The sequence below is a fragment of the Pelodiscus sinensis genome, chromosome 3 (assembly GCF_052426305.1).
Source record: "Pelodiscus sinensis isolate ZL-2025 chromosome 3, ASM5242630v1, whole genome shotgun sequence".
In the NCBI taxonomy this organism is placed as follows: Eukaryota; Metazoa; Chordata; order Testudines; family Trionychidae; genus Pelodiscus; species Pelodiscus sinensis.
Genome location: NC_143054.1, coordinates 158221765 through 158243998, shown reverse-complemented (window position 1 = coordinate 158243998; position 22234 = coordinate 158221765). Strand labels below are relative to the sequence as shown.

The 22234-nt window shown below is 45.4% G+C and overlaps 1 protein-coding gene across 1 annotated transcript in view; it reads right to left on the bottom strand.

Annotated features, from left to right (window-relative positions):
* Positions 1 to 22234, bottom strand: part of DNAH14 (dynein axonemal heavy chain 14) — a 605515-nt gene that overhangs the window by 578657 nt on the left and 4624 nt on the right. Inside the window, exons 2-3 of the mRNA XM_075925276.2 lie at positions 16963 to 17130; positions 5537 to 5649 (exon numbers count right to left, since the gene is read on the bottom strand). Coding sequence (XP_075781391.2) covers positions 5537 to 5649; positions 16963 to 17109 — 260 coding nt within the window. The 5' untranslated portion in view covers positions 17110 to 17130. The remainder of the gene's footprint in view (positions 1 to 5536; positions 5650 to 16962; positions 17131 to 22234) is intronic.

Here is a 22234-nt window from a genome sequence, read left to right as displayed (position 1 = left end):
CAAAAAGATCGCTCCATCTCGAAATAATCCTACCCCAACTGCTGATAAGCCTCTCTCTCCTTCTGGTCCTGCTTTCCCACCTGCTGGACACCAGAAGAACCAAAATATTTCAGGGTAATGTGCTGGTAACCTCTCCCCTGCATAATGCTGAACCACGACTGTTTCAAGAAAAAAAAAAGAGGAAAAGTCCGCTCCTCTGACACCGCCAAAGCCCAAAGATTTCTGACTACAAAAGGACATTAAGAACTGACCTTGGTGAAAGAAGCGAAGTATTGTATATTGCCAAGGAGAAACTTGTGGGAGTGGTTTGGGTTTCTCCCTTTGATCTGGACTCTGTGCTTACGGACGGGTACCATCAGCATGTACTGCCCTCCCTAATTGGTTTTTAGATGCAATTAACCCTTAAATTCCAAATACCCTTTAATTGGATTACCTTAGTACCCGACCGATTCCAAAATCTGCTTTCACTCTTACCAGAGGTTCAAAGAAATCTCTAAATATCCATTTAATCCATAGCACATTCTCTCTAGTGTACTAATTATGATACCTTGTGTTATGTTACTAAAATTATAAAACAGCCCCATTATAAAATTATATTAAGGATATTAATGATTATATTGCTTTTGCTTATTAAAAGTTTCATATTTAATTGTTGTTGTAAAAGAGGTAGTAATAGAAATAGCTTTTATGTTTGTACTAATTATGTAATGTTTAATAAAAATAAAGGTTTAGAAAGGAAGTTGTGCTGTAAGCACAAAAGGGGGGACTGTGGAGGCAGGAAAAGGAAATAAGGAAATGTGTGCAGCCATCTTGGTCTTGTTAACAAGAGAGCAAGAGTCAACCTAAGTCTGTGGCCTGACAACGCGAGATCTGTAATTAGACGCTGTCTTTGCCTCTCGCCTCCATATGGAGATAAGGATAAAATGCTGACTCTAGAAGGGACCTTGAAATAAGGAGCATCTGGGTAGAACTAAATTAACTATTAGCCATTGGTGTTTGTAATGGGAAGGAGACTAATTGTTATTGTTATTATATCTAATGGATAGTATATAAACTGCTTTATAATTGCTTGTTTGTATTCGAAGATCTGCCTTGGAGGGGGGGGCTCCCTTCCCCCCATCCGAACCAGTTTTTCCCTTGCTGCAGCTCGTAATAAAACTGCCTCTGGCTACTTGTTGCTTACAAACGCACAGTAAGGACAATGTTTTCTTCCACAGGGTGTATCGTCACATGGAAATACGCATCTTACAGATCGAGTGACGTGAACGAGTTGTCTTTGTTCAGAGCTGGAAATATAGAAGTTAGAGTTACCATCTTGAATTTCTGCTTCCTGAGATACCAACTGAGATTGCGACGGTCCAGGAAATATTTCTCGGTAAGAAAATAACGGGAGTAGAATCCCCCTTACCCCAAAACTGATGGGGTACTGCTTCCACCGCACCAATCTCTATGAGACGGAGAACCTCCTGCATTAGGAGATTCTCGTGAGATGGGTCCCTGAAAAGGGACGTGGTTGGAGGTGTGGGGGGGGGGGATGGGAAAGAAAAAGGGATGGAGTATCCTGATGTTACTATCTCCTGGACCCAGTGGTCTGTGGTGATAGTAAACCATCTGTGCTGGTATGGTCTCAATCGATGATGGAATAATTTCTGTGTTCCCGGGTCGTATGTTAAAGGGATGGTTCTCAGTCCCTTGATCAGCCCATCAAACTTGCTGTCTGTTTTTCGGGTATTAGGGTTTCATCCGGTCTGCAGTCTTCGTTTTTGTTGAAGTGATCTGGGGCATTGTTGTTGCTGTTGTGGGTGGTCCTGTTGTCTGAACCTGGGCGCACCATGCCAGCAGGGTCTCTGCCTAAAGTAGGGTGTATACCGTTTGCGACGATATGGAGGCATATACATCCCTAACGTTTTCAGGGTAGCTCTAGAATCCTTGCCCGAGTGCAGAACTTGGTCTGTTTTCTCTGCAAATAGACTCTGTCTATCAAAAGGCAGGTCTTCCACCTTAGATTGTAAATCTTTCGGTACAGATGCCATTTGTAGCCACAAAGACCACCTCATAACCACTGCTGTAGCTGCGGCCCTTGCTGCTGCATCGGTGATATCCAGGGCAATTTGTAATGCCGTTGTTGAGGCCGTATAGCCTTCCTGGATAACGGATTTTAAGAGCTGCTGGTTTTTGTCAGGCAAGTTCTCTAAGACTGCTATCATCTTTGCATAATTATCAAAACCATGGTTAGACAGGTGAGCAATATAGTTTGCCATTCTCAGTATAAGTGTGACTGAAGAATAAACTTTACATCCAAAAAGATCTAAACGCTTAGATTTTTTATCAGCAGCAGCATTCCTATGTTGTGGTGTCTTTGATTTTTGCTGGGCTGCCTCCATGACTAACGAGTTCGGTTGAGGGTGCATGAACAAAAATTCTATACCCTTTGGGGAAACGAAATATTTCTTGTCCGCCTTCTTATGAGTGGGCTGAGAAGAAGCCAATGTCTGCCATATATCATTGGCAATTTCTAGGATTGCATCATCAAAAGGCAATGCCATTTTAGATTTTTGAGATTTTTGAAGGTTCTTCAACAGCTTGCGTTGTTTTTGTTGAACCTGTGCTACCTGTAGGTCCTGTGATTCTGCCACCCTTTTAAAAAGCTCTTGAAACTGACGAGCGTCATCTAATGGAGAGGAATCGCCAGGGAACACTGCATCATCCAGAGAGGAAGAAGCAACAGAGTGGTCCACTGGGGATTGTTCCTGCACTTGCAGCTGTTCTGGTATCACTAGTTGTGCTGGTTTTGGGTGCACTTGAGGGAGAGGCACATTTCCAGATGGTGTCGTGGGTTGAGTAGAAATGCCTGGTGGCGTAGGGACCTTGCAGCTGTTGTGAGAACGATACTGGTAGCGCCGTGGAGATCGGGAAGAAGAATGTCCAAAAGAGTATCGTCGCTCATTATGATAGTCACTATGGTGGCACTGATGATCACGATAATAATAAGATGATGAATATCTTGGTGAGTGTCGTCGTCTGTACTTGTGATGATATCAGGATGAAGATGCGCATGTAAGCAATATCTGCGTCTGGTGTACGAAGGTGATTGACAACGTCTGCGGTAGTGACGCGGCGATGGTGAGTATCGTTGGTAGCATCTTCTCGAAATATTGACAGCATGAGTATCATGTCTATGTGGCTCAGAGAAAGCAGAAGAAGGTGATCTGTGTGAATAGGGAGCTAATTGCTCAGGGCTTGGTGAAAACTGAAACCCTGTGCCTGCTGAATGGTCAGCTCCTGCATACAGCATTAATTGATGTGAGTTGCTGCGGTGCCAGTGAGTAATCTGGGAGCCGGCACGGTGCAGCCCTGGGAGCTGAGACACTACCGCTCCTGTGCTTGTTAATTTCAAATGCTGTGTGCTGGCAAAGAGCTTGTTGAGAAGGAGCTCAGCACCGGTGACAGTGCCGGGGTGAAGGGGCACTGAGCTTGCCCCAAAGCAATCGGTGCTGTGCTCGGTGCTGTAGCAGCTGGCACTGAGGTGACCGGTGCTGAAGTCTACAGTGCCGGGATCTGTGGCACCACAATAGCCAGCATGGCAGCAGATGGAGCTGGCATGGTCTGGGACAGTGCTGCAACAGCTGGCACCGAAGAGCTCGGGGCCAACATTGCAAAAGCCGGTGCCACTGCTGCTGGTGCTGATGTCAGGAACGCCTGGTCTGAAGTACCCACTACAGCAGGTATGTGAAGGTGCCGGACAGTCAGCACCGGTGCCGATTCAGATCTTAGTGGCACCGTCATTGCCCAACCCGACTCCCTGCTAGAGGTGGGGCTGGGCTCAGAGATACTACGGCTCTTTGCATGTCACTGTTTTTGATGATGGTGCCCGGTCGATTTCTTGTCCCTACTCTTAGATGGCACAGTCGGGGTCTTTAGGGTCGGTGGGTTAATTAGTTGTGATTGCCCGTCTTGCGGCTGAAGTGCCTTGCTGTAGAGAAGCAGCTTCAGCCGCAACTCGTGGTCCTGTCTGGCTCTGCTAGTCAGTTTTTGGCAGTATGGGCATTTGTGGGGTACATGTCCCTCGCCCAGATATTTGATACAGAGTGAGTGCCCATCAGACGCTGTCATGGCATCATGGCACTCAGAGCACTTCTTGAAGCCGGAGGAAGCTGGTATTTTGAAACTGACGAAAAGCGGTTTTGGGGTTTTTTTTTTTTTTAAACGGAGAAATATTCAGAGAACTCTAACTAACTAACTAAATACCTAATTAGTAATGGCTGACTAACTAACTATTTACAGAGATACAGAGATCTTGGTTAACAGTTGAGGAGAAGGGAGTTGCTCCACCTGAGACCGTTGAACGGTAAGGAGGAACTGGTGGGAAGCCAGACTCAGCGCAAACTAGCAAACAGCGTGAGCAGCACTCGCCCCACACATGAGCAGACCAGCTGGACCACAGCTGACGACTCTCTGACCTGCGCGCCGGGATGAGCCTGACACCTCAAGTGGAGCACCCACAGGGACACCACCAAAGAAGAATGTGACATTTAAAGTAGCAGGGAAAGAGGAAATCAAACAAGAAACATCAATCCTTTAACCCTTTAGAAACAGTGAGCATCTATATATTAGGTAAAATATATAAACTCACATTAAACAATTTAGTATTACTAAGTCACTGAGCTCTAAGAATTAAACTTCTGATATAAAAACCGGTAAATTAAACTAAACACTGACTCTTGGGGGGAAAATGTCATTTGTTTCCAGTAGTACCCACAGTATGCTAAACTTTGGAGAGGATCCTTCTGCAAACCAGCATAAGTGTAAAGGTGTTTTTAAGAGCAGTATGAAATATGTTCTAATTCACATAAAAGGAAGAAAAAGACAGAGTAGTAAATAGCAAGTTCCTTGTATCAGGAGCGAATCATTTAAGTCATAAATCTAAGCAAGTTATACGCGAAAAACAAATGTAAAAAATTAATCTTAGCCAAGGCTTTAAACACATCTCAGAATCGGGTGTGAAGGACTGTTCTCTCACACATAATATATCTAACAGACCTGAAATAAGAGACCTACAGTATGGGTGTTGCTGGCCTGAGTCAGCTGACTTGAGCTTGTGGACTATGAAATTGCAATGAAGATTTTTGGGTGAAGCATGGGTCTCGAAGACTGTGCTCCAGTCCAAGCCTGAACATCCACACTGCTAATTTTAGCCCCACAGCATAAGCCAGCTAACCCCATACCACAGGGGTTGTTTGCAGTGTAGACATGACCACAGACTTTCTTCTTTCTCTACCTTCCCAGATATTCTGTAGGCCAGATTTTGATCTTCTGCAGTACTGTAAATCCAGAATAACTGTTGACTTCAATAGAGTTCCTCTGGATTTACATCACTGTAAATTACAGTGTCTCCTTATTGTAGAGGTGGGCCTGAGTTGTGAAACTTAAATCTGAATGTAAACACACACTTTCCAGATTTGGTATTCTACTGGGGGCCATCTCTGCTTCAAATTAAGAAACAGGAAGTACAGAATGAAAAAAAAATCTTACATACATGTATTCAATACCCATATTTCCTTGCTTTATTATTGCTTTACATTTCCTTTCTTTGTCTCCTCTGTAAACTGCCGTACGGAGTGCTGTAGGACTCTTATCTACTGAAGATGGCTGAGGAAGAAAAAGAAAGCAGAAATACATTAATGTTAGTACATATTGATTGCCAAATAATATTTCTGAAGTCAACTGAAGAAATCACTTAAGAGATGATTTTCAAAAGTACTAATTCTTATCTTATCAATAAAATAAACTAGGTAAATACAACTTAGATGGGGCTACGATAAGGTGGGTGCATAAGTGGCTGGATAATTGTTCTCAGAGAGTAGTTATTAACAGTTGTCAATCCTGCTGGAAGGATTGTGGGGTTCCGCAGGGGTCTCTTTTGGGACCGGGTCCGTTCAATATCTTCATCAACGATTTAGATATCGGCATAGACAATACGCTTATTAAGTTTACGGATAATACCAAACTGGGAGGGGTTACAACTGCTTTGGAGAATAGGGTCATAATTCAAAATTATCTGGACAAACTGGAGAAACTTTATTAGATAAATAGGATTAAGTTTAATAAGGACAAATGCAAAGTACTTCAATCAGTTTCACACATACAGAATGGGAAGTGACTGTCTAGGAAGGAATACTGCAGAAAGGGAGCTAGGGGTCATAGTGGACTACAAGCTAAATATGAGTCAACAGTGTGACGCTGTTGCAAAAAAAAAAGCAAACCTGATTCTGGGATGCATTAACAGGAGCATTGTGAGCAAGACACGAGAAGTCATTCTTCCGCTTTATTCTAATTGAGGCCTAATCAGTGCAGAATATTGTGTCCAGTTCTGGGCACCACATTTAAAGAAAGATGTGGAGAAATTTGAGAAAGTCCAGCGAAGAGCAACAAGAATAATTAAAGGTCTAGAGAACATGAGCTATGAGTGAAGACTGGAAAAATTGGGCTTGTTTAGTTTGAAAGGAGAAGACAGAGGGGACATGAAAGCAGTTTTTAAGTATCTAAAAGGGTGTCACAAGGAGGAGGGAGACAAATTGTTTTCTTGGCCTCTGAGGATAGGACAAGAAGCAGTGGGCTTACACTGCAGCGAGGGAGGTTTAGGTTGAGCATTAGGAAAAACTTTCAGTCAGGCTAGTTAAACACTGGAATAAATTGCCTAGGGAGGCTGTGGAATCTCTATCTCCGGAGATATTTAAGAGCAGGTTCAACAGACATCTATCAGGGATGGTCTAGATGGTGCTTGGTCCTACCGTAAGGGCAGGGGACTGGACTCGATGCCTTCCTAAGATCCCTTCCAGTTTTAGTGTTCTATTATTCGAACTGATGACCTAACTACCTCTATTAAAAACTTTTGCGAAAGCAAGATGCTTATGCATATGAAAACTTTTAAAAATAATTGTGGCCAGGTCTCCTTGGTGGCAGGATAGCCTCGTGGTTAGGTCATGGAGTTTGTCGGCAGAAAAGGGATGCATAAGACTGCTGCTGGTGCCCGCATCTTAGGAACTCCAGTCCACTATATTAGTATAGTCCATATATTTGTGGATAATAACCAAGTTTTGTCGCCAAAAACTGCCTTTTGGTGACAAAACTGCGATAGAGAACACACTGCAACATGACAAAAGTCACAAAAAACACTCCATTTTAGCTACAATTTCCACCTCCATGGGGGATGTTTTTTTTCCCCCTCCTTTACTGTCAATAAAAACGTACTGTGGTCACTGTGAGACTTATTTTCCACATTTATTGGCCTCCAAGAAGTTGCCTATAATGCCCCAAGCAGATGCTGTGGTGGAAGAGTTTGACAATGAGGGGCACTGAAATCTAAGTGCTTCCTCAAATCCTTCATGATGGTAAAAGCAGTCCTGTGGGCTCCTCTGACAGCTTGAATGTCTGGCTGCTCAAACACTGCAGCCAAGCATTGTGCCTCAGTGCTCCATCTTGAGGAAACATTTCACCCTTAGATTCACACAAATTACACAAAATGCAGTGCATTGCTATAACCATGGAAATATTCTCTTCTATAAATTCTAGTCTGCCATAGAGATGCCTCTATCTCTCCTTCAGTCTACCAAAGGCACACTTCACTACCATGCAGCATGAGCTCAGCCTGTTAAAATGTTCCTTACTGCTGTCTGGGTGCCAGTATAAGGTCTCATGAGCCAGAGCTGTAAGGGGTAAACTGGGTCTCCCAGGATTACTATGGGCATTTCCATATCCTTCACTATAATCCTGTGGTATGCCTAGTGCAAATCTCAGGAATCTCCTCTGGGAAAGTTGGATTAGGACATGAAAATAGTGACCCTGAAGGTCGAAGGCTGCCAACCAGTCCCCTTGTGGCAATGCGAGAATAATGGAGAGTGTGACCATGCAGAAATGCTTCAACTTGACAAATCTGTTCAGTCTGTGCAGATCAAGTATGGGACTCCAATCTCCTAATTTCTTTTGAGTTGGAAAATAGCAGGAGCAGGACCCTTTTCCCCTGTGTTGGAATAGGACCAGTTCGATGGCTTCCTGATCAAGCAGGTGGAGTGAAATTGTCTCTCATGGGAAAGGTCCCTGAGAAAGGATGGGGGGAGGCTGGGTAGGTAGTCAGGAGAAGAAAGAGATAGTGTAACGAGACAGGATGATGTCTAGAACCCATCTATCCGAGGCAATAGCCACCCAATGGTGGTAATATGGGCGGAGAGTCTTTGAAAATGTGGTCAGTCAAGACTGGCACTAGAACCTTTGGGGTGTTTGAAGCCCTTGACCAAGCCTTGAAATGTGCTTGTTCAGTGCAGGTTGTTGAAGCACCAATCCTGATGGTTTGCACTGGCGTTGAGGGTGTGGAAGCAGGACTAAGGGAAAGGGGATTTGGGTGGCCATTTCAGGGTTTGTCAGTAGCAGAGCAAGAGTCTGGGTCACTCTGACTCCTGCTAACGCGAGAGCCAGAAGAGACGCTGTGTTCGCCTTTCTGTCTCTCTCACATTGATAAGAGTGGAATGCTTACCTCAGTGAGAACCTTGAGATAAGACAGTGTCCGATGGGAACTGAATGGGCAGGGAAGTAATTGTTTAATGTTATATGTAACAGAAAGATATATATATTGGCTTTTAATTGTTTTGTATTTGAAGATCCGCTTATGGATGTCTTCCCTTGCAATATAGCTCGAATAAACTGCCTCTGGCTACTTGTTGCTTAAACACAACACAGAGTGAAGGCTCATTTTCTTCTACAAGGGTAAAAGCTATTTCTGGGCTGGTTATCATCAGCTCTTTGTTGAATATACAACAGATAACAGGGTCACTGGTAAGGCTGACAATCGTATTAGTATCTTCTACTAGCTGGTGTGTGGGTGCCAAGAGTGTGTAATGTGGAGTATGAACGCTTCATTGTGTTAAGCACCCCATTTGTCTTATCGGCAAACAATTTTTTGCCATCAGATGGCAAGTCCTCCACCATGGACTTGATGTTGCATGGAAAGATAGTTGGTTAAAATCAGGAGGTGCATCGCATAACAACTGTGGTTTCAGAGTTGATCGTGCTGCTGTAAGGCAGTATAGGAGATGACCTGTTGTGACGGCGCGTTGGGGGTTCCCCGTCTCCTGCACCCCGAAATGGCACAAACAGACTGCACCAGCCAGTAGAATTGAGGGTGGTTTATTGCTCCTCCAGCACAGGCAGCACAGATGTAATCTGGTTACAGGAACTGGGGCTAAGAGGCCTCAGTGCCCCCCCTTGAGATAGGGGAGTCCCAGCCCCCTCCCCAGCTCCTTATTCCCTGCCTTCCAGCCAGGAACTCACTAACCCTCTTCCAGCCCTGCCCCCCCCCCCCCCCCCAGCCAGGGCAGCATTCCACCTTCCTTTGTTCCTCTCCATGGGGGGTGTCTGGCCACTGGTTCAACAAGTTTGGCATTACCTCTGCCTAGTGAGGCTTTCCCTGCTGGGTCTTGCTCCAGACAGCAGGGGTCACCACATCCCAGCAAGTACCCCCACTACATCACACCTGTCCCTCAGAGACTATAGCTCTGAACTGTGGCCTCTGCCTCCAGTATGTTGTTCACAAATTCCATTAGCTTTGATATAGTTTCTAAAATAGTATTTGGCCAACCAGGCTGAATAGTTTGAAAACCTAATTGCAGAATGAACAAGGTATAGGCTTTTCGGCCAAAGAGTTCTAGCTTCTTACTGTCCTTGTCAACTGAAGTAGTGCAGAAATGCTGCTGTTTTGCATGCTGAGTGCGAGTCCGACTTCCACCACGAGTGAATTAGGTGTAAGTTGAGAAGAGAGAAACTCAGAGCCCTTCACTGGAATGTAATATTTCCTGTTAGCCCCCTTGCAGGTGGGAGGTACAGATTCAAGGGTCTGCCAGACTGTATTGGCCAGATCCATAAAAGCTTAGTTGATGGGAAGTGCTACCTTGGCAGAGGGTGTAGCCTGCAGGATGTCCATTACTTCATAATGAAGCTCAAATACTTCTTCAGTGGCAATTTAAGTTCCACTGCTACTCACCTGAACAGCTCAGAGAAGTGGGTAAAATCATCAGCCACTGATAGTGGTGGTGGCATAACTGCTACATCCAGCAAGGATGGGGAATTGTTTTGGGGAGAGGTGTCCGGGGCCGGTTCCTCCGAAAACTGTGTAGGGTAAATTGAGGCAGCCCATGGTATCTTGCTGAGAACTGACAATCTCAAATCTGAAAGTATCAGGCCAAGCCTGAGAAGCATACAGTACAGCAGTGACCCTCGTTCCCCTGCCAACCACATTCCAAAAGGGCCTCACTTTGATAAAGCCAGTACCAAACAACCAAACAACTGCATGGGATTGTTTTTCATTATCTGCTTTGTTCCTAGAAAATAAGCTTGGATCCCAAAGATCGCGCCAAGGCAATACCGCCCCCCACAGGAGACGCATTATATTTCCAGCCAACAAAATGACCATCAACACGCCTTTGTTTATGTTGGCTTATTTAGCTTGTTAGGAATAACTACCTGTATTAGTAATAACATGTTAAATTGGCAATGGGCGGAGATGCTGTGTAACTGTTGTAGACCACTGGCTTATGTGCATATCTCACTTGCGCTGCTAAACCTATCAAATCACTTCTCTTCCGTCCATCTGCTACCTATATAATCTAATGTATGTTTTGGTTAAGTTAGTGCTCTCCAGCTAACCCCCTGGTCCACACTCCACCAGCGCTGTGTGTTCAATAAATCTTCTGCTTGTTTTCACCTGCACCCAGTGTGTCCAAGAATTATTCCCAACAGCTGCTCCTCAACTACTTCTGGCTGGCATATGGGCAAAGCTGTGCAAGGAGTGTAACAGCTGCCTTGTTTATGAGAGCTGAACTGAATGCTGTGTTGCGTTATGTAAGAGCTCCATTGACTCCAGTAGGGACAATGGCCAGGATATGGCATGGGTGGGGCTATTCATGGTGACTTAAGTTATCACAAGATCAGCATGGTGCATAAACATCATCAGTGCCAAAGGAATCAGTGCCGGAGTGCTGAGGATGGGGATGTGCAGTGCTGCTGCTAGAACGGTCGGTACCAATGCCAATGGCCACTGGTAAGTTGATAGCACCAAGGTTACCATCAATGCCCATGTCCTCTATGGAGCCATTAGTGCCTACACCCTCAATGGAGCTATTGTGCCGAAGTCTTTGTCGGTGCTGTAAGTCCTCAGCATAGCCACTGGTGCTGATGTGTTCAACGGTGCTGTGAATGCCAAAGTCTTCAACTGTACCAACTTAGTATGTGGCCTGGACCCTTTCGTCTCAGGGCCAAAGGACGTGCTGGACAAGGCCACAATCTGTACGGTGCCAGAGGTATCTCATGCTAACTCGTGAAAACATCTGTGCTGTTGAAGATATTGTGGGAGACTGTTTCTTCATGGAAAGGTATTTGACAAATGAAGTTCAGTGTTCATTATTTTTCATAGTATGGGAATAAAACTATCTGTAGAATAGTCTATAAAAGTAATAATTTAACAAACAATGGCGATAATAAGGGGTAAAGATTTGCCTCAAAGGTTCTGCTGTAACAAAAATTTTGTCAAAAATCAAGATACAAATTTCCAACATTATTGTATTGATTACCAAAACTTAAAAAGACAGCAAAGTTCATTAAATCAAAAGAATCATCAATGCTTCAATTAGGGATGTTAAAATGAGTTTTTTGTAAATGTGTAACTGCTGAAATTTTCAGAGCATGCCATGCCGGTCAGAACCATGTATGCATGGTCTGAACCCTCCAGTTCTTTCTCAACCATCGTTGGCCTGAGCAATGGAGAGAAGAAAGGGGAGACAGCTCCATGGGAGCCAGTGCACATGGAGAGCCAGCTTATAAGCTGCTGCGTACCAGCTCCTATGAAGCCTCCTTTCCCCCTCACCAGCCGCCCATCCGCACTACTGATACAGAGACAGCAGTGTGGTAGGGTCAGGAGGCTCCACCTTCCCATGAACACCAGTTTCTGCCTGCCCCCCTGCACTGCTACCTCTGATATAGAGGCAGAGTGCACAGGGGTGGGGGAGCTTACATGTAACTGTGGTGAGGGCAGAGAGGGCACTCCAGCCCAGCTCATCTGGAGTGCCCCCCCTTTAATCAGTTAACCACTTATACATAATGTTTAACTGGTTAACCAAATAAACAGAATTTTACATCTATCCTGCACCCAACCATCCAGCCAGATCCCTAACCCAGACTGCTCCTCCACCCTACCTTCCAGCAAGACCCCACACCCGCACCCTCTCCAGCACCCATTTTTTCATCATGGGCAGTGTCATAGAGCAGACTCACCACCAAGTGCAACTCCTGCTGGTCAAAGAATTAGCATTTTTGGCACTGGAGTACCGCCTTCTGGCTGGTGTCTCACCCACTGTTACTGTTATTCTCCACCACCCTAAATCAGGGTCCACAACTCTCACAGACTATGGCACCCTCTTACCTGGATACTGCCCAACTGCAGTGCCCCCACACTCTGGACTCCTCCCCCTCTGGAGGCTCTCAATCCCCCTATACCCACCTTGCCTCACTGACCCACTGTCAGTCTTCATCTAGCCCCTGCCACAAGGGCAAACTGCAGTCTCAAGTGGCCACTCATCACTGGCAAGGGGTTGTGGACCTGCTGCTTTTGCCTATCCTGGCTGCCTCCTATAGGGGAGCCTGGACAACCCCATCTTGACCAGAATAATAATTTTTGCATTGTCCAGCCCTGCCTTGACCGGATTAACGATGGCTGTCTTGCCCAAAGTGCAGATGTCTAACAAAAGGCCACATGCACACCCAAGAGCAGGTGCGCATGAAAATAAAAGAACTACAGCAGACATAAGCCAGGGACACACATGGCAGCTCCCCAACAGGGACAGACACCTGTCCCTATTTTGATGCCCTGGACCACATCCTGGGGGGCGGAATGGTCCTTGCCACCCTGGGGGGCAGCAATCAGGGAGCAGAGGGCCCTGACCAGGACATGGAGGAGGAGTGCCAGGAGCTGCAGGAGCTGAGATGGAGCATGCCATGCCGCTAGGACTCCCAAGTCGTCCCAGCAGCCGAGTCACCAGGGTAATCTGGGGAGGCAACAACATCTGAGTGCCATCACTGTCCCCTAACTGGGGGGGCGGGGCAGGGAGGGAGACCAGGGACTGCGCATGTGGGCCTTGCTCACCATGGATCACACAGCAACCTGTGCACGTGCAAGCACGTGCTCTGCCACCTCTGGGCAGGTGGCTCCAACTGGCTGCCACACAGGGGTGTTGGCCTGTTAGCCACACGCATGTGTGAAGAGACACGACATGCTCCTGATCTTGGGGTGGGACAAAGCAGGTCTTCCCTCCACAAGGCCATTCTACACAGAGGCAGGGGACATCTCCCCCCACCTCAGCCGCACTATACACAGCACAGGGGCATGGATGCAGTCTCGGGGCAGTTCCCACTCTCGGGGATAGCTGGACATTCCGATCATAGCCTCTGTGCAAGCACATCGGCTCTGATGGTGCAGGGCATGGTCATCCTCACCTTGCAGAGGGGGGCTGGGCTTCACCCACTGTCCCCCCAGGGATAACTGACCACTTCTCTTGTTCCTCCACAGCCACACCAGCTGTGCGTGCAGGGTGCACCACCCCGTCCAGGACATGGTACCGCACTCGAGGACTCCGCAGGACCACCCTAACAGTGCAGGGGTACCGACAGTAGCACCTGGGGGTGCCGCGAACCCTGCACCACACCCTCCAGAACTGGGTGCAAGAAGACCTGGAGCTCCGGCGGGAGCAGCTTACCCAGTGCCGTGCCATCTGCCAACACCTGCAGGCCCTGGTGCAGAACGTGCTACCTCCTGCCACTCCAGCACCTACTGCCTCCCCAGCTACCACTCCTCCTCCCACTTCACCCGCCATACCCTCCTCAACCACCACACCCTCTTCCCCATCCCCCCGAGGACGCCGAGGCCCCCGCATCCACTGTACTGGGAGACAGTTGGCCCGGTGAGACTCCCACCACTGAGCTTCCCCTCCCCCTTCTTCCCCTTGCTTTCCCCTTCCAGCTCCCTCCTCCCAGGTTTCCCCCTCCCCTCTCCCACCTCCTTTCCCCAGTTTCCCCAGAGTTTCATCCCCTCCCCCAGTTTAGTTAAATAAAGAGAGTTTGTATTTATGAAAAAACGTGTTTTTTATTTTACATTAGGAAGGGGGGTTGGAGGGAGGGGGAGTAAGTGGGAGGTCATGAGGAAGGAATAAGGCACAAGCCCCCAGTGGGGCAGACCAGAGAGACTCTTAGTGCTCCTCAGGGTGGAAGCTCTCCCGCAGGTCCTCCTGGATACTGACAGCCCCCCAATGGACCTCCCGGATGGTAGCCCGAGAAAGTGCAGCCAGGCTAGTAGCAACGCATCCACAAGAAACACCAGAGTGCCCAGGGGCAGCTCTTGCTCCATGTTGCAGAGTGCTATGGTGTTCTGAGTGAGGGCAACCAGAGCACACAGAGACCAAATGCTTTGCTGTCCCTCAGTGAGGTAGGCAGGGAAACCTGAGAACAGGCTGCCCATGGGGGAGAGAGGGTCCCTTTATGCACAAGCCTCAGATAGCCTCAGGCAGCAGCCACACAAAGACACTCCTGACCTGATGCCCTGACTGAGCTGGTTCCAGCCAGCCTTAAATGCGATTCAGTGTCCACTCAGTGTGGACTCACTATTTTGAAATGCGTTTTGTGTGTAGACGTGTTATTTTGAAATAACTTATTTTAAATTAACTATTTTGAAATAAAGCTGTAGTGTAGACATACTCAGATGGAGGCAGCAAAGGGGGGAAAAGAAAGGAAACTTCAAAGTGGCGGCATTGCATGGAGCCTGTATCCGGGCTCCATGCGGCGATGCCACTTTTAAACTCCATGGCAGCATTTCAAAAAGGGGCAGCGTTACATAGCTGATCATGGGCTCTGTGTGGCACTGCCTCTTTGAAACGCCACCATTGCGTTTCAAAGCAGCAGTGCCACATGGAGCCTGGAGTAGGCTGGGGACTCCCTAGATGACCCCAGGCTCCCTGCAACATTTCTATGAAACCCAGAGTCAGCTGGGGAGTCCCCACCTGATCCCAGGCTCCATTTGGCGTTGCCATTTTGAAATGTCAAGCAGAGCCCAGGATCAGCTGGGGACTCTCTACCTGATCCTGGGCTCCAGTGCGGCATTTCAAAGCAGCAGCACAGCATGGAGCCTGGAGTTAGCGGGGGAGTCCCCTGCTGACTCCGGGCTCCATGAGGGCGCTTCCACTTTGAAATGCACAAGATCCCCCACTGGGGACTCTTGTACATTTCAAAGTTGGCACGCCACATGGAGCCTGGGTCCAGCGAGAAGTCCCACTGACTCTGGACTCCACAAATGCACAAGAGCTCTTGTGCATTTCAAAGGGTAAGCCCCCTCATGGAGCCCGGAGTCAGCTGGACTTCTTGCTGGCCCCGGACTGCACGCAGAGTTCCACATTGCTCCTGTGAAATGTACAAGAGCCCCAATGGGGTCTTTTATACATTTCAAAGGAGGAATGTGGAAGTGCCTATCAACTAGTTGAGTAGTCAAAGGAAATTCCATCAACTGCTCAACTAGTAAATTACTCGTTAGTCAATATTCTTAATACACACACAGGCCAGACCGAGGGGGGAAGCTTCGAGAGCCAGGAATGCTTTAAACAATCATGTGTAGGGAGTATGGTATAGTGAAACCACACCAAGAACATTGGGAGAAACTTGGTACTAGTACATATTATTTCTGATGAGCAAAAACCACAGACACAGCCATAGAACTGTCAATCAAGTATATAGTTTTTGGCAACAGCCCTGAATAGCAGGATGTATCCCAAATATGGACATAATAGGTATTTTACACAATATGCAGTTGATTGGTAGATATCATTAGAATGACCAAGTCTCACTTTGCTATAAAATGGACTTAGTAAGAAGAATCGATGGGAGGGAGAGAGCAGGACTGACCCACAGGTCCTGCCCATTGTGACTAGAAGTAATAGACCCTTTACACCAGCAACCCCAGTGCATGGTATTCCAACGGGTGGGAATCAAAGGAACCATGATCTTCTGCCTGGTACTGTAAGCAGCATACGGGTGAAGTGTAAGTACCCTAGACTTAATTATTGTTTTATAATAATCTTCTATTCATTGTTTTTGCATTGCTTTGTGCTGTATTAATTTCTTTAGAATGTATAGTATATAAGGTTTACATTGTATAGTAATTGTTTTTAAGGCTTGTAAAATTTAAAAAACTGTGTTAACTGCTAAAGCTTGCAATAAAAAAATAAGTGGTTAAGTCTCTCTGGAGTGTCCTGATTTCCCTTGGATCTAAAAATGAATCACACAACACCTCCCTGGAGCACTAGTACCCTGAGGACTTGCTTCAGGCCCTGCAGACTGGGAGCTTGCCTGGCCAGAGATTCCCAGCTCTGCCTGACTTTCCCCAGCCCTGCTCTAAATCAGGAAGCTTCTAGCTTCCCTAGCATTTAGGTCCTTCCTGTTTCTGAGCCAGAGCAAGAGTAAGTCTCTCTCCTCTACAGGAGTCTGTATTTATACTGCCTTCACCTGGGCCCTAATTGGCAGCTATCTGCTGCAGCTCTTTGCTCCATGGCTCCGGCCCTCACCCAGGACTGGGTTTTAACCTCTTAAAGGGCCGGGGAGGGGGGAGAGATACAGGGTCACAGCAGTTGGCTGGTGGTCCATGGAAAAGTCTATGTTGAGTGGGATGGGCCACGGGCCAAAAAGTTTGAGAACCACTGCCCTAAAGAATGAAGCTTCTGCTGAGTGGAAAGTGCAAAATGTAATAGTTTCAGGCTGTGTTAACTTTGGGGCTGATGGAGGGATGCTACCAATTCTCCTTCACATTTATCTTCACCTTAATGGCAGAATCACAGGCCCAAAAGCAAAATCAGGAGACTACAGAAAACACTGATTTCTCACCAGTAAACTGTTATCATCTTCAATGTTGGCAGCTTGGTCACACATAATGTACTTTCCTTCAACCATATGTGGTACTTCTGTCTTCTCTGGTCGCAGCTGGAGACGAGACACCAATTTTGTTTTTGCCAACCTGCTCTGATCATCCATCTGGGTTAAGTATCTTTGGTCCTAATGATGAAAAACAGTTACCTGATATGAATCACTGAACTGTGATTAGGCCTCTATTTTGATTTCATAATGGAGTTGTCCTATTATATATAAAGGGAAAACAAATATTATCAGAGTATGGGCTTAAAAATTAGAAGTCAGTCACAAGTTTTTTGCCCTAATTTATTAAAACGTTGGAACAGATAGTCCAGTTTCCCAATGGCAGCTTAAAAACAGTTTTGAATGGTCTTCAGGCCTTTTACTGGAACTAATATGAAGCAATTAAACTCTTTTCTACTATGTTAGTCATTTATTTACAATAAATAAATGAGTATACATTTAATCCATTAATAATAATAATATAGGTAGCAGTAAAACTAAATAAAAATTATTGCAGGAATATTTAAGGGAAAATAAATCTATGACAAAAAATGTATAATTAATAGCCATGTATTTATGTATCATGTGCAGCATATGCATTACTTCAAGGTTGAGAAACTTTGAAAACATTTTTTACTGAATTCAGCACTAAATAACCAGCTAAAATATCTTCATACACAAATCAATCATTCTCCTTTTTAACCATAAAAACAGTAAATTAAGTCTTTAAACCCAGGTACATAGAAGCACAAATCCTATTCACTCTGGAGTAAAAGCAAATTTCACTCTTAAATTGTCGAACATCACACTAGAATATTGCCACGTCTCTGCCTTTTAGACAAGCCTCTTCTCCATTTCTTCCCCTCCTCCCCCAACTAATGCCTCAAAACTACAAACCCATAAAAAGAATCTCTTCAGGAACAATGACATTATCTGATCTGATCAAGAGGTTCAGCATCCTCAAATCCCATTGATTTCAGTGGAAGTTGTGGGTATTCACCACCTTTAGATGTTGCTTAGCATTTTGCAACTTTGGAGTCAGTACTGACCACACAACTCATACCAGACCACATTTAAATCAGCATAGAATTACTCTGGATTAACAACAGTGTTCCCTCTAATGTTTTATATCCACGTGCAGAATGACTTTAGTTACTGTGATGGATGGAAGGGATACTACCCTTTTCTAAACATCCTAGCATTAAGTAACTAAAGGGTTAAACCCAAAGCAGTGGGTATCCAGAAAGGGTTGGCAGGGATCCAGGAGAGCCAATGGGAAGTGAGTAGATTTGTTTTTAATTAAACAAGTTTTGCCTGTTTCAGTTTTCCTTTGTGTGAGAGTCAGAGCAACAGCTGGGAGAGAAATAGCCTGAACAGAAGTAAGGCATAGATTTCCCAGAAATATCCATGTTTAAGAAAAGAAAACGTAAACTTTGGAACAAAAGAAATGAAAGTGCAATAGGGAATGTTTGGTTAGATGCTATTAGGTTCTTTTCTTTTTTTTTTTAACTTTGGTTAAACTAAACCACTCTGTACACTAGGGGGCTGTGTCTACATTGGTGTGATCCTGTCTGCACTAGCCGCGAGTTCTTACACAAGTACACTGACGTTCTAATGTATGAAATCAGTGCTTTTTGCGCAAGAACTCTGATGCTTCCACTCAGGAATAAGCCATCTTGTGCAACTGTTCTTGCACAAGAGGCCAGTGTAGACAGGCAACATGAATTTCTTGTGCAAGAAAGCCCTATGGTTAAAATGGCCATCAGAGCTTTCTTGCACAAGAGAGCGTCTACACCGGCATAACACAAGAACATAAGAATGGCCATTACTGGGTCAGACCAAAGGTCCATCTAGCCCAGTAGCCTGTCTGCCGACAGTGGCCAACACCAGGTGCCCCAGAGAGGGTGGACCGAAGACAATGTTCAAGTGATTTGTCTCCTGCCATCCTTCTCCAGGCTCTGACAAACAGAAGCCAGGGACACCATTTCTATCCCCTGGCTAATAGCCTTTTATGGACCTGACCTCCATGAAATTATCTAGCTTCTCTTTAAACTCTGTTATAGTCCTAGCCTTCCCAGCCTCCTCTGACAAGAAGTTCCACAGGTTGACTACACACCGTGTGAAGAAGAACTTTCTTTTATTAGTTTTAAACCTGCTACCCATTAATTTCATTTGGTGTCCTCTAGTTCTTCTATTATGGGAACTAATAAATAACTTTTCTTTATTCACCCTCTCCACACCACTCATGATTTTATATACCTCTATCATATCCCCCCTTAGTCTCCTCTTTTCTAAAGTGAAAAGTCCCAGTCGCTTTAACCTCTCTTCATATGGAACCCATTCCAAACCCCTAATCATTTTAGTTGCCCTTTTCTGAACCCTTTCCAAGGCCAAAATATCTTTTTTGAGGTGAGGAGACCACATCCATACACAGTATTCAAGATGTGGGCGTACCATAGTTTTATACAGGGGCAGTAAGATATTCTGTGTCTTATTTTCTATCCCTTTCTTAATAATTCCTAACATCCTATTTGCCTTTTTGACCGCCGCTGCACACTGTGTGGAAGTTTTCAGAGAACTATCCACGATAACTCCAAGATCTCTTTCCTGATTTGTTGTAGCCAAATTAGCCCCCATCATACTGTACGTATAGTTGGGGTTATTTTTTCCAATGTGAATTACTTTACACTTATCCACATTAAATTTAATTTACCATTTTGTTGCCCAATCACTCAGTTTGGTGAGATCTTTTTGAAGTTCTTCACAGTCTGCTTCTGTCTTGACTATCTTAAACAGTTTAGTATCATCCGCAAACTTTACCACCTCGCTGCTTACCCCTTTCTATAAATCATTTATTAATAAGTTGAACAGGATTGGTCCCAGGACTGACCCTTGGGGGACACCACTAGTTGCCCCTCTCCATTCTGAAAATTTTCCATTTATTCCTACCCTTTGTTTCCTGTCTTTTAACCAGTTCTCAATCCAAGCAAGGACCTTCCCTCTTATCCCATGACAATGTAACTTACACAAGAGCCTTTGGTGAGGGACCTTGTCAAAGGCTTTCTGAAAATTTAAGTATACTATATCTACTGGATCCCCCTTATCTGCATGTTTGTTAACCCCTTCAAAGAACTCTAATACATTAGTAAGACATGATTTCCCTTTAGAGAAACAATAATTTGTTGGACAAAAGTCAACATGTTCTTCTATGTGCCTGACAATTACAGACTGGTAAGTCTAACTTCAGTACCGGGCAAATTAGTCGAAACAATAGTAAAGAATAAAATTGCCAGGATCACCCCTAGAGCCCTTTTTAAATATTGGTGTCATGTTGGCTACCTTCCAGTCATTAGGTACAGAAGCTGATTTAAGGGATAGATTACAAACCACAGATAATAGTTCAGCAATTTCCCATTTGAGTTCTTTTAGAACCCTTGGATGAATGCCATCTGGTCCCGGTGATTTTTTAACATTAAGTTTTTCTATTTGTTCCAAAACCTCCTCTAATGACACTTCAATCCAGGACAGCTCCTCAGATTCATCACCCACAAAGAACGGTGCAGATTTGGGAATCGCCCTAACATCCTCAGCTGTGAAGAGCTGGGGCTCTCAGACTGGAAGTGGGACAGTAACACAGTGTCCCAGAAAGTCTCATCAACATAGCTCTCTGCCTCCCTTAGCTCCTCCAGTTCAGCCACCCTGGCCTCCAAAGCCCGAACTCGGTCTCTGAGGGTCAGGAGCTCCTTGCAACAGGTGCACACATACGCCACCCGCCCACAGGGCAGGTAATCATACATGTTACACATGACACAATAAACAGGATAGCCCCCACTCTGCTGCTGGGCTTCTGTCTCCATTTTTCTTATGAATAAGTTTAATTATAAACTAGGCTTCTTTTTAAATGTCTGGAATATAGATTATTATAAAAGTTACGTTTAAAAAAGGCATGGATGCTCTTGCGCAAAAGCACATCTCTTGTGCAAACACACATGACAGTGTAGAGGCTCTCTTCTGGAAGAGTTTTTGAACAAGAACTCTTCCGCAAAAGAGTTCTTGTGCAAGATCATGCCAGTGTAGACTTAGCCAGGATGTAACAGGGTAGTCAATTAATGCCATAGACTGCACACTTCCCCACCCCCATGCACTTTCCAGTAAATTTTTTATCAGGCTGGCCAGCAGCCCAGCTCAGTCTTGGCTCATGCCAGGTCCGGGGCCTACCCCTGCTTCAGCTCTGCATTTAAAGTGTACTAGGAGCCAGGCAGACAGGCAGCCCAGCTCAGTTCTGGCTTGCACTGGGTCCGGGAGCTCAGGCCTCCACCCCTAGAAAGGGGCTGCTGCCACGCCCCTTTGCTATTGGAGATGGTGCTGGGGGGAGCCAGCTTAAAAGCCAGTTGCAGTGGGGAGGCTTCATCGCAGGCTCTGCAATATAAAGCTTATTTTTATCTGTTACACAGTTAGCTTTTTAAACACAGTTTTACAACCCTAGTGTCTACAAATACAATTTTGTAACTAAAACCCTGCAAATTTGTGGGTATCAATGCAAATATCCATGCCTCAGTTTTGCAGATATAGATGCTGATGTAAATTTTGTATCCATGCAAGGTCCAACTCAAAAGTAAGTCTACAATTTTTATTCATGGGTATTTTTACTAAAAAATTAGTCACAAATAGGTCACAGGAAGTAAACAAAAATTCATAGCCCATGACCTATTCCAGTGTTTCTCAACCAGTCGTACGAATACCCTCGGGGGTACTTGAGAGAAGTCTGGGGGGTATGTTAACACAACTGAAATTTGGAGAAAACTGAATTTTTGCTTTCAGTTTTACAGTGCTTTATTATTTTTGTACTTTTTACACACACACAAAATTTTAAAGGGGCACTTTATAAAAAAAAGATTAAGAAACACTAACCTATACTATATACCTATAAATAAACTTAGATCAGGAGGTCAATGGGTACTCTAGAAGGGGGGGGTGTCAAGGACTCCGACTGCTGGGTGGCCAGGCAGCAGCTCAGAGCCAAGAACCCCCACTGGTGCTCGAGTGCTGGAGTACTAGCGGGAAAGGGCTCCCAACTAGGGATGTTAGCATGTTGTTGTTTACATTATTAACCAATAAGCCAGGAATGGTTCCCTGCGCATACCAGCTCAGCTCCTGTGGAGCTGCCTGCTCTCCCCCTCCCCCCCAGCTACACTGATACAGAGGTATTAGTAGAGTGGGGAGACAGGCAGGAGCCAATTCAGGC